Source organism: Eschrichtius robustus, chromosome 16 (genome assembly GCF_028021215.1).
Source record: "Eschrichtius robustus isolate mEscRob2 chromosome 16, mEscRob2.pri, whole genome shotgun sequence".
In the NCBI taxonomy this organism is placed as follows: domain Eukaryota; kingdom Metazoa; phylum Chordata; class Mammalia; order Artiodactyla; family Eschrichtiidae; genus Eschrichtius; species Eschrichtius robustus.
In genome coordinates, this window is record NC_090839.1 from 85,277,251 (window position 1) to 85,292,402 (window position 15,152).

The window sequence follows — 15,152 nt, forward strand, 5'->3', positions numbered from 1 at the left end:
TAAAAGGTTTGTGCCCTATGGGCAGCTGGGCAGAGTAGAACAATGTGAAACAAAGAATTCACTGTACACACAACTGCATGGGTTCAAGTTCTAGGGCAACTATCATGGTGAAAAACAGAAAATAAAGGATGTGTTTCCCATTATATGCCACACCTTTCACAATGAAGCAAAAATGGTGACAGGAGCAACAGAATGTTCTTATTTTCAGGGTAAGGAGGAAAAAAATCTTTTCCAAACCTAATCAAAAAATTGAATGTACAATTCCCTCCAGCAAGAATTTTATTTTTAATTTTCATTTACATAGTATCTTTCTTCCAAGAATCTCAAAATAATGGAGCTCCACAAATACTTAAAAAAAAAAAAGTTGTCACAACGAAGGAGGGGACAGGCTTGGCAGGGCGGGAGCTCAGAGAGGGCAAGCAGGGTGAGAGCAGGCACTCGGGGCTGGCAGCACCCAGGCTGAGGGCGGCTCCGAAGCGGCCCTTCCTTTGCCAGCAGCTCACGGGCCTTGCTTCTATTTGCATCTTCCGGCTCTTCAAGACAAGGATTTACCTTTGGTATCACTTACTAGCTTTAAATCAAATTATTTTGATCTAAACAGCAATTTCTCCTCTAAAAATCCAAGGGAAGGTGGCAATAAACCAAAGACCCTTGCAGGTCCAAAATAACAACTGAACCAAGATGCCTAAAATGAGTTCATATTCTTTTTGGCCTTCAAAATATAAAACTATGTTAGAAAATAAAATGTTAACAATTTATTAGGGGAAAAGACCCAGTGTTTAAGAAAGACCGTCTTGCTTTTTGGGGGAAATTGGAAAATTGGAAAGAAGCTTTTGAGCTGGTTGGGTTGTTTTTTTGTTTTTTTACAGCTGGGTGGACGGGATCTGAACGTCTTACATTTAGCAAAAAGCTGTCAACACCCAAATAAAATTTTAATGACAGTAAGAATGGCATTCTATTTCTCACAATTTCGCAATGTTCACTTAAGAAAGAGCTAATTTGTCAATTTGTTTTTCCCTTAACCAAACTCAAGACACCTCACAACTATGCATAACTTTCTAAAAAAACGTTAACTGCTTTAACTTATTAGATAAACACAGTCAAAGAGAAAGATGTCTAAGAAAACGGCCCCATGCTGGTATACTCAGGGTAATGCTAAGAAAGCACAAGCTTCAGAGAGAGCTCTGGTAATTTCTTCCGACATTAACTTCATAAATCACAGTCAAAAGCATCCAGGATTTCAATTGTCAGCTGACTGAGTCGGCCACAAGCAAGACTGGGTAGGCCCTGCTGTGGCCTCTTGTGTTTTATAAAAGGTGTGGATCACATAGTTGGTGTTCCCAGCTTCACAAGTGCCTCAAAGAAGGAAGCAGAATCTAGTCAGTTTCATGTGCGCCTCCCACCTATTCTTCCAGGGGCTCTGCGGTGTTGGGTAAATTCTTGGAAGGACTGAACACTCCTGGCCCCGCTCCTTTCCGGTCACCTGTCCCATGGTGTTCCTGAGGATGGGGTGGGGGGAAACCTCTGCGTAAGGATCCTACCAATCATACATTTGAAGAACTTCCCGGGCTGCCCCAGGCCCAGGGCTCTAATAAACACAAAACTTCTGCCGACTGCCGGGGGGCCTCCTGCATAAGGAAAGGCCTTCAGATTCAAATAAAGAAACTGACAACATTTATTTTGCGCACTAACATCATCCTATCAGAATTTAATTACAGCAAGAATTAGAATTATTTTTATTAGAGAGTTGTTTACTTTTCAAAGGAAAGGTTCTTGATGGGGTTTGCAACAAATTAGACGTCTTTCAGAAAGAGCTGTTCGCCTTCATTGTGTTTTTTAACTATGTCACATTATGTGAACAGGGTAGCACACAGGCCTCAGTCACAGGTGCATTACCCCAGGTGCTTAGCCCAGGTGCTTCAAAGCGGCTTCAAGCCATGGAACAAATGAAGGCTATGCCACAGGTACCCCCTCAATCCCAGGTAAGTCCCTGCAGGAACACCTCCTGCCCAGCCAAAGACTGTTCTCCTCTACCAGCGTTCTCAGAGGAGAGCTGAAAAGCAGGACTGATTACAGCTCAGCAAATCCAAGACTGTGAGAACCGACAGCTCAACACAAATCAGCACCTCAACACCAACCGAAACCTGGTTCTTAAACATAAAGCAAACCCAAGGCTATATAAGCTGGCTTTGAAAAGGAGAATAGGAGAAATGACTGAGATAATTCAGAGGGCCCCACCATGAACATTTTATTGAAATATCCTCCTAACCTGGTTTTTTGTTTGGTTTGGTTTGGTTGCTATTTAAGGTTACATCTCTAAATGTACTTAGGGAAAGTAATTTCTTTCTGAATTTGAAATGTTTATCAGGGTATAAGAAAAGGTACCCAAATGCTCATGTCAACAAATGTTTATTAAATCAGAAATCACAAATTTCTTTGCTATATTAGTTATATATGATACAGATATTAAATCGCTCATCTAATTATGCCATTAAAGTTCCCCTCTCACTCCGTGATCCACACATGCACGGTTCTCTTGGGTGTCCAAGCACACACAGGTATCCGGGCCCTAAAACGCCCAGCACAGTTGAACATCCAGGTAAACAGCAGTGGGGCACAGGGAGAGGTCACGGAGCCCCATTTCAAACAGCTTCGACAAAATGAATGGCCATAAGTAAAAAGTGTCTCTGGGCTTTGCTATAATAAGATTCAAACACAGGATTCCAAGAATTCCACCTGTTTCCAATTAGATACCAGAACTGCTTGAGTGTTTAAACTACATTCACTTGCTACTTATACAAAACAATTCTTCCGGGTTTTCTGAACATTTTAAGTATGTTAAAATAAGATTAAGGGTCTGGTTTAGACAATCAGAGGCAGGGGAATTTCAGCTGAAACCAAAACTATCTCTCTGCAGCCATAATGCAGAGCTTCAGACAAAACAATAGGATGAAATACACGAATTTCTATCTGACAATTGTAAAAATCAGAACTTTCATAGGGAAAGCTACTATATATATATAATGTATGTATAATACATTAGATAATTTTAAATAGGTTTTTAAATAATTTCTAAAAATATATGATCCTGTATATTTAATGTTTATAGTAACTTTTAGTCGGCATTTATGTTAGTCCATCACATATACCTGTCTTTTAAACATGTGACACTTACATGAGGCCAAACGTGTGACCTGAAAAAAACGGAAGCACGGGTGGGAATCTGGCCTAGCTCTGCAGGATTTTTCACACGATGAATTTCTCTTTTTAAAAATGTACCACTTTTCCTCTAACCAATTTGTCCTTCCTTCCTTTCACTGCGGATGTTCCTTGTGCTTTTATAAATGAGCTGAAAGGCACATGGATTTTCTACTTGGAGCCCTGTTTTCTCTCCTAAGACACAGAATGTGAGCACAGCCTCAGGAGCAGTTTAGACTGCTGACTGCTCCAGGTAGACTCGGAGTGGAGGGTCTCAAAGCACAGCCTGGTGCTTCTGCACAGGGACCCCCCACCCCTTCACACCACCTTCCCCCCCCTGCGGCCCCACATGAACCCTAGTGGGTTCGTTTGAATTGCATACAACAGGGCAGAGAACTTCTTCAACAGCCACTAAAGGTCTTGGGCTCCATCAACTCACAAGACAGTATTTTTAATTTTAAGGTTAGCTCAGTGGATTAGGAGAGAGTCATTCCTCAGGGGACCAGCAATCTGTCCGTTTCATGTCACTAACTACTGGCAGGAGATGGGTGAAATTGGGGAAGCAGGAGAAGAAGGCCTCTATGGACCCAACTGTCTCAGGAGGTGCTGCGTAACTCAACCCCTTCACTGACTTACACCTTTAAAAAAAAAAAAAAAAAAAAAAAAGGCAAACCCCCCCCCAAAAAACCCTACACATAGTTTTGTATAGAAGAAAAAAAAAAAAGAAAAAAAAAAACTTTAATCAACTGATAATGACCCCCTTCCCACACTCAATCTCAAAGACAATGATATTAAGAGAACCAAGAAAACAAAGACAGCAGCTGTGTGGAACCCCTCCATTTGTTTACTCATTATTTTATAAAGGTCCTAGATGAGATACATATTGTAATCAAAATAATATACTTCCTAGAGGGAAGAGTTCTGGAGGGCTGGGAACATACACACTTCCTTAACAGGAGAAAAATAAAAGCAACCAGAAAATGGACTTGCAGCAAAAATGAAATTGTTTTCTTATTTTGAAAAAGAGGAAAACATTTAAAGGTTACTTTTGCAGAGGTTCCTTAAAGGGAAAGACTAGTCACCACGTAGGAATAATGAACGCCCTAAAGGGAAGCCAGGCACTGGCAAAAAGCTACCCTAACATACAGAGTTACATGAGCTCGTTTTAGAAAGTGTCCTCTTTCCAAACGTGTATTTAAAAGGCAAATTTATACAATAGTGGTTTTCTTATTTAAAAAAAAAGAATCCTGGTTTTTACAAGTCTGGGATAGGATAAAAACTTGTCCAACTAGTCTTAACAAGGCCAGAGCACTGAAATTCCCATACCAACAAGACTTTGGGACTAAAAAGGAAACAAAATAGAGCTCAGCCTTCAGAAACTCTCTTCCTGGGCACTCACTGCACAGCCCAAGGCAGCTTCAAGTCAGACCGAGCAGAGGGGCCAGAGCTCAGCCCGGGCTCCCCGCATTGTTGCCGGGGGCACAATTGCCTCAACTCACCTGGACCCTCCGAGACCCAGCCTCTTTACCCTCAGGTAGCAGTACCACAACCCTCGCTGGGCTCTGCAGGCAACTCGATCTCGGTGTAAGGGGTTCTGGAAAGATGAGAAGAGTCTGAAACTAATGAATTCTCTCTTCTCAAACTGCAGTCCCACTGGCTCACTTACTGTCTGTGGGAATAGAGGTGACGCTAAACTAGATATCAATTCAAAAGGCCTCTTCAGGGCCCAGAGAAAGAACTACTTTAGCCTTCTCCTGGAACTTGGGCGTTCCACAGGCAGCTGAAGGTTTTCAAACAGGCGATGAAGCGGCAATAGGAAATCATCGAAGGCCAAATCCTTATCTATCACCAAAAGCCAATGGCTGCTCAGTAACAAGAAACGATGCTCAAAGAATTTTTAAAATTCAAGATCAACATCGTAAAGTGCATTCACATGAACTAACAGGGAAACTTTTCAGTAAAGTTACACAGTTAACCATGCTACACTGAAGAAGTAGCTAATCACCAAAGCGGGGGGGTGGGGGGCCGGGGTCAAAGAGTTCATATAATAACTCCCTAGAAACCAAATCCACCTCCCAGGCAGTTTTGCCAAGATGCTTAAAGAAAAAACCGCATTGGTGTTAAGCTAGAATGTCACATTTAGGAAGACAAGAAAAAAAAAATTAAGGTTTGTCTCCTAAAACTCCACAACGGGTTTTACAGTAAGCTCAGGAATTAAATTATGGTAAAAGGGAGCTATTTTTACTAAAACAGGGTAGACCAATTTATCAAAAATGCCATTCAGCTGTGTTCATTACATTCAGGAATCTAATTTACACAATAGACACTTTGGAGTAATCTATTTTAGTCAATAAACACGAACTCCTTTAAGTTTTAATCTTATCAGAAATACATATTTCACATAGTCTTCTTGCTAGTTAAGTGAGAAATCTGAAAAAATTTCATAACGACTATGAGTCTGCTTTACCACTCTTACGTAGGCAAGAGCAGAAAACAAGCACACACAATTAAAGTTGTCAGACTCCGTTTATATACATTTTAATCCAATCCGTTTCATTTCATACAAGCCCGCATCTGGAGTTCATTTGCTTTCCTCCTAAAAGTACTGTAGGTCACTATCACCAGTCCTCCGGGTTAGTAAAGTTCGGCCAAGTTTACCTTCAAGCACACCTTAGAGTTGGGAGCAACAGCCGTCCCCCAGGGACGCCGAGGGCCCACTCCCCCGCCCCGGAGCGCCAGGCCGCCCAGGGTCCCTCTTAGCCGCAGACACCCCCCCAACCCCACCGCCAGCGCTCGCGGAGCTTCTGGCCCACACGCCGCTCACCTTCAACTTGGCTCCGGCTTCGCACAACATCCACCTGGCAGAGTCCCGGGGCCGTCCAGGCGCCGCGAGCGCGGAGCTGGCAGGTCCCGGGCGGACCCCGAGGGCGCGCCGCTCCCCTGGGTGGGGGTTGGCAGGCAGGAACGCGCCCCCCGGGCACGGCTGCGGCTCGGGCGCCGGATGTGGAGCCCCAGCACGATGCCCCCTCGGCGCCCGGGGCTCGGCGCGTGGACCAAGGCCCGGCACACCACAGTCCAGCGAGGCCCCCGGGGCTTTGCTTTCGAGAACCCGATCGGAGTAGGCATTTCGAAGAGGACCCGCCGCGCGGTCCATTGCCCCCCGCGGACCCTGCTGGGAGGACAGGGCCTCGGAGGAGAGGGTCAGAGAGGAGCGGGGGGTGGGGTGTTTACTGGGGTCCGCGGGAGCCCCTGGGCGCGGGGAGAGGACCGCCCGGACAGGCGCCGGGGAGCAAGCACCCCCGGCCCGGACAGACCGCGCGCCCAGGCGCAGAGCCGGGCCTGCGTTCGGGGAAAGTTGCAGTCCTCCTCCGGCGCCCGTACCCGCGCCCCCGGGACACCCGACACCCGGGCTCCGCGTGCGCGGCGCCCGCCGCCCCCAGCAAGTTTCCCCAAGCGCCCCTACCGGGGTCCCCGGCCGCGGAGGGGCCGGTTCCGCGCCGCTCCTGCAGGCACACAAAAGAGCGGGGCGGCTGCGGGGTCTGCGGGTGGCCCCCGGGCACCCGCCCGGACGTAAACAAACCCCGGGGTCCGCGCTGGGCGCCCCACGCCTGGCGGGGGAGCGGCGGCGCGATCCCCGCCCGCTGACAGCTGGGGGCCGCGGCGGGGCCCGGGCCGGCCGGGGAGCGCGGACGCCCGCCCGGCCACCCGCCCGCCTGGCCGGAGCCGGGCCGCGCCGCCGCCGCCGCCGCCGCCGCCGGTGGCCGCTCTGACCCTCCCCCGAGCCGGCGGCACCACAGCGCCACCAGCCCCAGCTCCGCCGCGCCGGCGGCAGTGGCGGCGGCGGCTCCTCCTGGAGAGGCAGGCGCTTCACCCCCACAGCAACTCCCCACAAACTTTCCCCGGGAATACGGCGGGCCGGGGGCGCGGGGCGCGCGGCCGGGCGCCGCCGCCGGGCCGCAGCCCCCTCCCGGCTCAGCGCCCGCCGCCGCCGCCCGCCGCCCGCTCCCCGCTCGCGCGCGCACCCCGCGGACCGCCGGGGCCGCCCCCTCCCCGGTCCCGCGGCGGCGGCGGCGGCGGTGGCGGCGGCGGCGCAGGGCCGGGGGGGCGCCCGGGGTGGGGGCCGACACCGGGGGCAGCGGTGGCGGCGGCGGCTCCCGGCGCCATCTTGGGCTGATCGATGAATTGAACAAAGAGGATCAATTTCTGATCAAGCGAGTTATCAATGGGGGCCGGGGAGCGAGAAGGACTTATCCCCGACTCGGCCCCGCTTTCCCCGGCACCCCCCTCCTCCCCTCCGCCGCGGCCCCCCGGCGGCCGGGCAGCCCGGGGCCCCGGGGGAGGCCGCGACCGCCCGCAGCCCCCACCCCCGGGCGAGAGGCCGAGCGAGGAGAAGCCTGACCTGCAGCTGCTGTAAATCAAAGCGCTTCCAATATTGAAACATCGATCCCACATTGGCCGCCATCTTGAGACATATTGAGACGGAGTGAGAGGCTGATAGAGAGGGGGCTGGAGTTCAGGAGCCGCCAGGAGGCAGCAGGCGGGCGGCGCCAAAACCCGGCCTGGAGCCGGCCGCCGCCGCCGCCACGGAGGACGCGGACTCCTCCTCACGGCGCCGCCGCAGCCATGGCGAGCCCGAGCCGGAGCCGGAGTCGGAGCCCGAGGGCGCGGCGGCGGCCGCCGGGCCTCGCGTGCGCGGCCCCTGCCCCCTCCCCCCCGTGCCCGCCGCCAGGCCCGCGACCCCCGCCCCTCCCGAGCCCCCGGCCCCTGCGGGCGGCGGCCGCCTCCCCGGCCCCGAGGGGGCGCTGGAGGGCGACGGGAGGGGCGCCCCGGGCCCCCGCAGGAGGCTCCGGGCCCGGCTCACCTGGGGCGGTTTTCGAGCGCCGGGGGGTCGCGGTCTCGGGCGGCGACGCAGCGCAGCCCCTTCTGGGCCCTCTGTTGGGAGCGGACGCCCGTTTGGGGAGGGCACCGGCCCCGCGCCGCTTTCACTCGCCCTCCGGCAGGGCGCCGAGCGCGCGGAGCCGCCGCGACCACCTGCCCGAGCCCCGACCCCGCGTGGACCCGGCCCACGGCTGCGGCGCTTGTGCGAGGCGCTCTGGCGGTCGGCTGCCGCACACCGTCTCCCTGCGACCCAGCCGGATTCAGAGACCGAGCCAGCCACGAACGGCGTTTCATGTTGGGGGCACTGGAGCCGGGGGAAAGCAGCCCTGACCCCCGTGTCGCTGCACACGTTAATGTCCCGCACAGTGGCCGCGCGGTCCCCGCGCCGCACCGCGCCCCCGGTGGCCGGGGGTCCCAATGGCCCCTGTCCGCCGGAGCTGCGCCGGCTTAGGCCACGACAGGAAAAGTCTTGGAGCCCAGTTCTGTATCCCCCCGCACCGCTTAAGCGGAACAGCCTTAGAAACTTCCTGTAGTTCAGACACATCGGTTTGGGTGCAAAAACTTGGGAAGTGTGGGTACGCTCATAACAAAAAGCATGGCCCCTAGTTTACAGGAATGCTAAAATATAAACCCCAAAGTCAATTCTCTTTTGATTTCTTTCTTCGAAGAAACCTGGCAAGAAGTACGCGTTTTATGGTCGTCATCTTTAATTGATTATACACACGTGTGAGTTTGAGTTTCCAGTAGGAATACCGTACTTCTACTCTCCCGCCCTTCTTTTAACGTGTAATTAGTTAAAACAAATCCCCACATTCCTCAATCTCGAAAATTATATGTAAATAAAATCTGTAAGGAACACAAAATAAAACATGTAAGTGGGATATAATTGCATTTCAACTGAGTTCGAGGGTTTAGCGTTGATCGTTGGAGTGAACTCAACATTTTTGAATGAAGGGACTGGAAATGAAAGTCCCCGAGATTTGGAGAACACACGTGCCCCCAGGTCTGCCACTGGCGACCAGGAGCCTCAGTTTCGACAACGCGCGACTCCCGAGGTCTGCAGGGGGGTTCCCTGGGCGTCCCGGCGGCAGCTTTGAGCAGCAGCAAGGGCAGGAAGCAGGTGGGTGGGAGCGGGCGGGCGCCGGGAGCCTTGGCCCCAGATGCAGTGACGCCGCGCCAGGCAGGGCACTCCCGACCTCGGGACGCCGAGGGCCGGCTCGGTGTGGGGCGCCCGAGCCCGCGCGGCGCAGTCGGCTGGCGACCGCGCTGCAGCTCCGACCGCGCCGCCCGGTAGAGGGCAGCGGCGCCCCGACACTCGCGTCCTCTGGTCCCTGCGCACGTGCCCACCCGCGCGCCCCGCGCTTGGCCACGCCCTGTCCCAAAGACAGGCCCCTAGCGGGAAACAGCATTGCCACCTCTAGCGATTCCCGTCCCGACGAAATGCCACATCTAAAGATTCCTCCCTCTCCCACACTTGAGGGTACGTCTGCCTTGCCCTCCTATTTGTGCAGTGGCAGGCAGGTGAGACCTCGGAATTGCCTGAAAGGTGACTAGACAAATAAAATGTGCAAGGGCTTAAAAAAAAAAAATCCCTCCCGTGGGGAAGGCTCAAGGAAGGATCAGGGAAATGGTTTGGATTTGGTGCAGATGTTCTCAATCTAATTATCGTGTCGATCCCCAGGGTTTGAACCAAAAAAAGTGAAATATATATGACCTGTGTAATACTCCAGAAATACATCTGGTTGGAATTCAGGATTCTGAATCCACGGCAGTATTTCAGAAATAAATTTGGATGAGTATTAAATACCCTTGTTACATTTCTGGTTATACTTAACGTTATTTACATGCTAACTGGACTTAGTCGAAAAAGCACTACATTGAATGGCCCAAATGTTAAGCTCTATTTAAATAAAGTTTAGATTTCTTCTACCAAAGTTTTGAGTTATACAAGGCTAATTGCTCTCTACAGGGGGAAAAAGGTTTAGAATAACTACCAGCACCACAAAATGTTACCATTTTAAAGGAAAAGCACTCCAGATAAATCACTGATCAAAAATTACCTTAGCTGCCTGAAAGAATCAGCAGAGACCTAAAAAAAACTTTTAAAAGTACATTTTCTTTTTCTTGAGTATAGACATAGAATAAGAACAAATTATATCTATTTCAAAAGGCTATTTTCTTTCTTTCTTTCTTTCTTTTTATATTGACTTTCAGCCTCCCCTTGGTAGAAGATCAGGAGGACCTGCTGACATCCAAATATAGTGGATCTATACAAGCTGTGTACTGTATAAAATATTCAGAAAATGGAGAGGTTTTAGGACCTAGATCTCTATTAGCATCTACAAAGACAATAGAATAATGGCTATAAGAACCCAGAGCGAAGTGTGGGAAAGAGGCAGGTTAGTAAGATAACTGGCCCAGGAAACAAGAAGCGTCTTGACTTGAAAACGATATTACTTAGAATGAAGCACAAGAAAAACAACCCAGAGACACTGATGTTCTGGCTCTCCCTTTAGGGAAAGAAAGCTCACATTTCCCAAGTATATGACTAATTCACCATCCCAATCTTTCAAAAATCAAGCCCCAAGTAATCAGATGGGAGGACTGACCAAAATGATGTTTGTTCCTGAACCCTTTAAATAATTACAGTTTCACACCAGATCAGACAAATAAATATGAGTCCAGAATGCCTAAATTTCTTTTCTGACCCATTTTATTTTGCCTATAATGGGGATGTGATAATACTAATGAATGTAACTTACAGAACACTGTAAAGCACTTTCAGAAGTTCACACTTTCCTACCCTCCTGGCGTTGGTGGACCCTCCATCTCCCAACAGCTACATATAGTTGATTAAATCAATTAAGGTTAAAATTGGCAAATTCTCTAAAATGCCATATGGGTTGATTATTACTAAATTGGTCCTCCTTTGATAGCCCCAAGAAAGGAAAATATATTACCCTGTTTCCTAAAGATTCTAATTTAGTAATCGTTCTGATATAGTTAACCTAATTCCTTGAAGGAATTAACCATCAAGAATTTCTTCCAAACTGAAAAATGTCTTACAATGTAGGGCATTATAAAAAAAAGCCATCCTCTTTATCCCTCACAAAAGAGTCTCTATGTTCTAAGATCTTATTTATAATGAACTCATAAAATTAAGTTTCACTTAGAAACTTTATCTCCAGAAAAAGTTGGAGAATAGAGTTTTTAAGCCAACGCCAAGAATAATGAAAAAAATTCAGAAATCTTCTGTCCTATGTGATATGCTTAAAAAGAAAACTCAAAAGAGATTCAGTTCTAAAACCTTAATTCACTTTCTGAATATTTTTGCCTCCAAATTAGAACTGGTTTTGAATTGTTTCCAACAAGAAATATGTCAGATAACCAGAGACAATATATAATGCTAAATGTTTCCTTCATAATTTATTCACAGATAAACATAAAGACATGGCTACTTTTTGATGCACGGTAAAAAAATTATTCATACTCCTAATGAGTCATACGAGAGTCTCAGTTTTACAAATATAGAAGCTGAAATTTTGTATCTAGGTATTCATTCAAGTTGACTGAATTTGCAAATGTTTTAAATTTAGGAATATCTAAGGCCAGACAGAAGTATTGAGACACTTTAAATTTGAAAAGGCCTTTTCCTTAAATCAAAAGATGATGAACAACAGAGGGAAATTACAGTGTCTTCCTTTTGTCTTTGGCGATGGCCTTCCAGAACAATTTGGCATGGACTATTGGAATAAATGAAAGGAAGATTCCAGATTCTTTTTTTTTTTTTCTGAAGCTCAAGAAAACCAAACGACTTTTGTTTTGTTTTTTAAATAATACTTCATGCTAATTATTTCTGAGTACACGATTCACTGTACTATGTAAATACCCACCAAATAAAAGTACACATTTTGCTACATGTAATTACATGCAGAATACATAATTCACCTCTATACGCCAAATGTATGTGTAGTTATATAATTGTACCAAGAACCTGCCAAACTTGTAAGAACAAACTATAATGATTTCTAAACAATAGACTCTCCTATTCACCAACCCCCTCAGCCTCTCTCTGGTGACAGCATCGCTCAGTTCCAAGACCCTTTTTGGAATCTTCAAAGACTTAATTTCTGGCCCACCATTTAAGTCTGCTTTCCACTTCTGGACAGCATATGTCAATGCCACTAGCTCTAGGTGTCTTTCCACACCTCTAACGATTACGTTCTGTTCTCTGCGTGTCTTAAACAAAAAAGCTTGCAGTTGGATCTTTCAGACAGAGCTCCATCTTACGCTTGGAAAATACATCTAGCTTAATGAACTCAAGGGCTCACTACCTTGGGACTTCCAAACCCCTAAGAGGGACCCGGGGCTTCTCATCACCCCACAAGCGCCCATACCCCATCTCACCAGCCACACAGCCCCCTGCCCCAGTCTCTTTGTTACCAAACTTATATTCTAATATAAGCTTTCATCACCCCACAAGCGCCCATACCCCATCTCACCAGCCACACAGCCCCCTGCCCCAGTCTCTTTGTTACCAAACTTATATTCTAATATAAGCTTTCTTGAAATTTAGAGTTTATTAGAATATCACATCTCATTGTCCCCTTTTTACTTCTTCCTCCTCATGAGTGGCCCACATACGTGTCATATTACATATTTCCTGTATGCTATTGAAATAAATGCCATCCTATATGACTCTCACTGATGACATTGCTGAATCACTAGGAATTAATAGTGTACATCATCAGTAGCATGAAAGGCTTGAAATATGTAAAGGACTATATAAATATTATTATTATCTTGTTTAATGCAAGTTCAAGTTCTGTGCTAAGACCATATATTAGTTCCTTTTCTTTCCTCCTGGGAGATATGATCCCTATGCATTCTATTTACATTGACCTTTCATTATTAATATTGCTCTTATGATATCAGTTTGCCATCCAATATTTTAAACACACAACTATGTCCCTGGTGCCAGGACATATAGGGCAGGGACACAGTTTTGTTTTTTTTTAATTGTATTCATGACATGAAGCAAAATATTGTTCTGTTTCTCCCCAAGATCCTTGATGACACATCTCTGCAGTTGTACAGTTGGAGTTGAATGAAGACTTGTTTTCATGAAATGTAATTAGATTTTCTTTTGTCATAAGCACTGTCAGACTGTATATTACTTTTTTCCTGGGTAAGTGTGGTTTGTAAGATTTTGAAAGCTTGTTCCAATGGAAAAGAGGGAAGCTGATCTACCTAGCGGGGAGTACAAAACTTTTTTCATTCCCTCAAGCTTCATTCACAGTAAATATTTGATCTAGTGTCAGCTTTGAGAATCTGTATTAGGATATCTTTAGAGGTTTAAGTAGCTAGCAGAATCTCCTAGGATGTCAAAATTTTGTTTGTGTGTGAGATAGAAGGAAGAAACCAGGAAAGTGGGCCTCTAAGCTAGCAATAATTTTTTCTTATTAAAATGCTCACACACACACACACACACACACACACACACACACACACACACACAATCTGGAAAGCATATATGTTAAAGAAAAGAATAAAATGCAAATACCTTCATCCCAGAAGTATTTCTGGTAACAAAACAAACACACCAAAAAACAACGAAATGGAACAACATAAAAGTCCAACAGTACAGAAATGATTAAATGAATGATGAAAGTGTGTAGCCATTAAACATTATGTTTAGTAAAATACATAGTGACATGGGGAAATGTTTAGTACTTAAGAGGAAAACAGGATATACGGTGAGCTCAGTCACAAAGAATAACGTGTTCCACAGACACATAGGATACCAAAAGAACAGTAGGTGTCTCTGGACAATGAATTTATGGGTAAGTGTTATCTTCTTTAATATTTCTGTATTTTATATAATTTCTACATGAGCATATGCTACTTTTATAATGCAGGAAAAGAGCAAATATTATGTAAAGTAAGGATGGTGAAAAGCTTGGTATGTCATGTCTTTCAACAGTAATTTAACTCTACCCTAGAAGGGATAGCATGATCTAGTGATTATGTAGACAATTGAAAACAAAGAGAGAAAAATCGTGTCCTAATTTTGCCACTGAGTCACTGTTTGATTTTGCCTCGGGTTTCCTGCCTGTAAAATGGGAATAATTAATATTTTCTTGTAAAATGCTTTTGAGTTCTCTAAGGAAAGATCCTATAAAGGTGCAAAGTGTTATTCTATTAATGCTAATTGAAGTCCACCATTTTGGATGATGAGCCACGGTAACGCCAAGTGACCTGCGGTTCCTGCAAATGACCCATTCCCACTGAGCTCCCATTTCCCATTCACCAAGTCAAAAAAGACCCTTGCCCCATCTGTCCAGCCAGCATCTAAACAGCAGAGCTAAGGCGAAGCGGTTTTATTGACGCATATAACCACAGGGTCAGACGTGGGCTGAAATTCTGGTGAAAAGCGCTTTGACCTTGAGCATGATGTCTAACCTTGAGAAGTCTGTTTCCACAGCAGGAAAGACAAAAGGTATTTGAGAGAAATTGAAGTCAGATATGAGGCCAGGTGCCAAACTGGCTGTGCAGGATTCTGTGTTCTTTAAAAAGGTTTGGGGGGTGGGGGGTAGATAAGGATGTAACCAGTAATGCTGGGATGTCCACTGTCCAATCACCAATCACTATCTGTTGAGCAAAGCACTCTGTCAGACACTATAAAGAAACACAGAAACAGTGGAAAAGGTCTCTGCCCTTAGAAGCTTACAGTTTTGGGGGGAATAGAGCAATAACATGTGCGGGTGGGGTGAGGAACAATGATTCAACTTAAGCAGAAGACAAACAATATCCGGGAAAGGAACTGATAAAAGGCTGATACGCGCCATAGCATTAGCTTGGATATGAGCAATGAACTGAGATTCATTCTCAGTTTAGATGAGTGAAAGATTTCGGAAATGATGGGGTGCTGGACAGGGCAGGACGTAAGAGCTGGAAAGAAAGATGGAGGGTATTTGGGGTCAGGAAAAGCAGGCACAACGCAGCACAGACTAAACTCATATAAAGAAGGGAAACAGTGCGTGGGCTGTTCAGCTGGGAGCCCAGGAGGTGGAGAG

At 47.2% G+C, this 15,152-nt stretch overlaps 1 protein-coding gene across 6 annotated transcripts in view; it reads right to left on the bottom strand.

Annotated features, from left to right (window-relative positions):
- CUX1 (cut like homeobox 1) overlaps nt 1–7,819 on the bottom strand; it is a 371,822-nt gene extending 364,003 nt beyond the window's left edge. For 3 of the 6 annotated variants that reach the window (XM_068565279.1, XM_068565277.1, XM_068565276.1), the window contains exon 1: nt 6,023–6,846. In XM_068565279.1, coding sequence (XP_068421380.1) covers nt 6,023–6,352 — 330 coding nt within the window. In that variant the 5' untranslated portion in view covers nt 6,353–6,846. Of the gene's footprint in view, nt 1–6,022; nt 6,847–7,597 lie in introns of those variants that run through there. The other 3 variants (XM_068565281.1, XM_068565280.1, XM_068565278.1) reach the window with 3 other exon arrangements.
- Between the last annotated feature and the right edge of the window lie 7,333 nt (nt 7,820–15,152).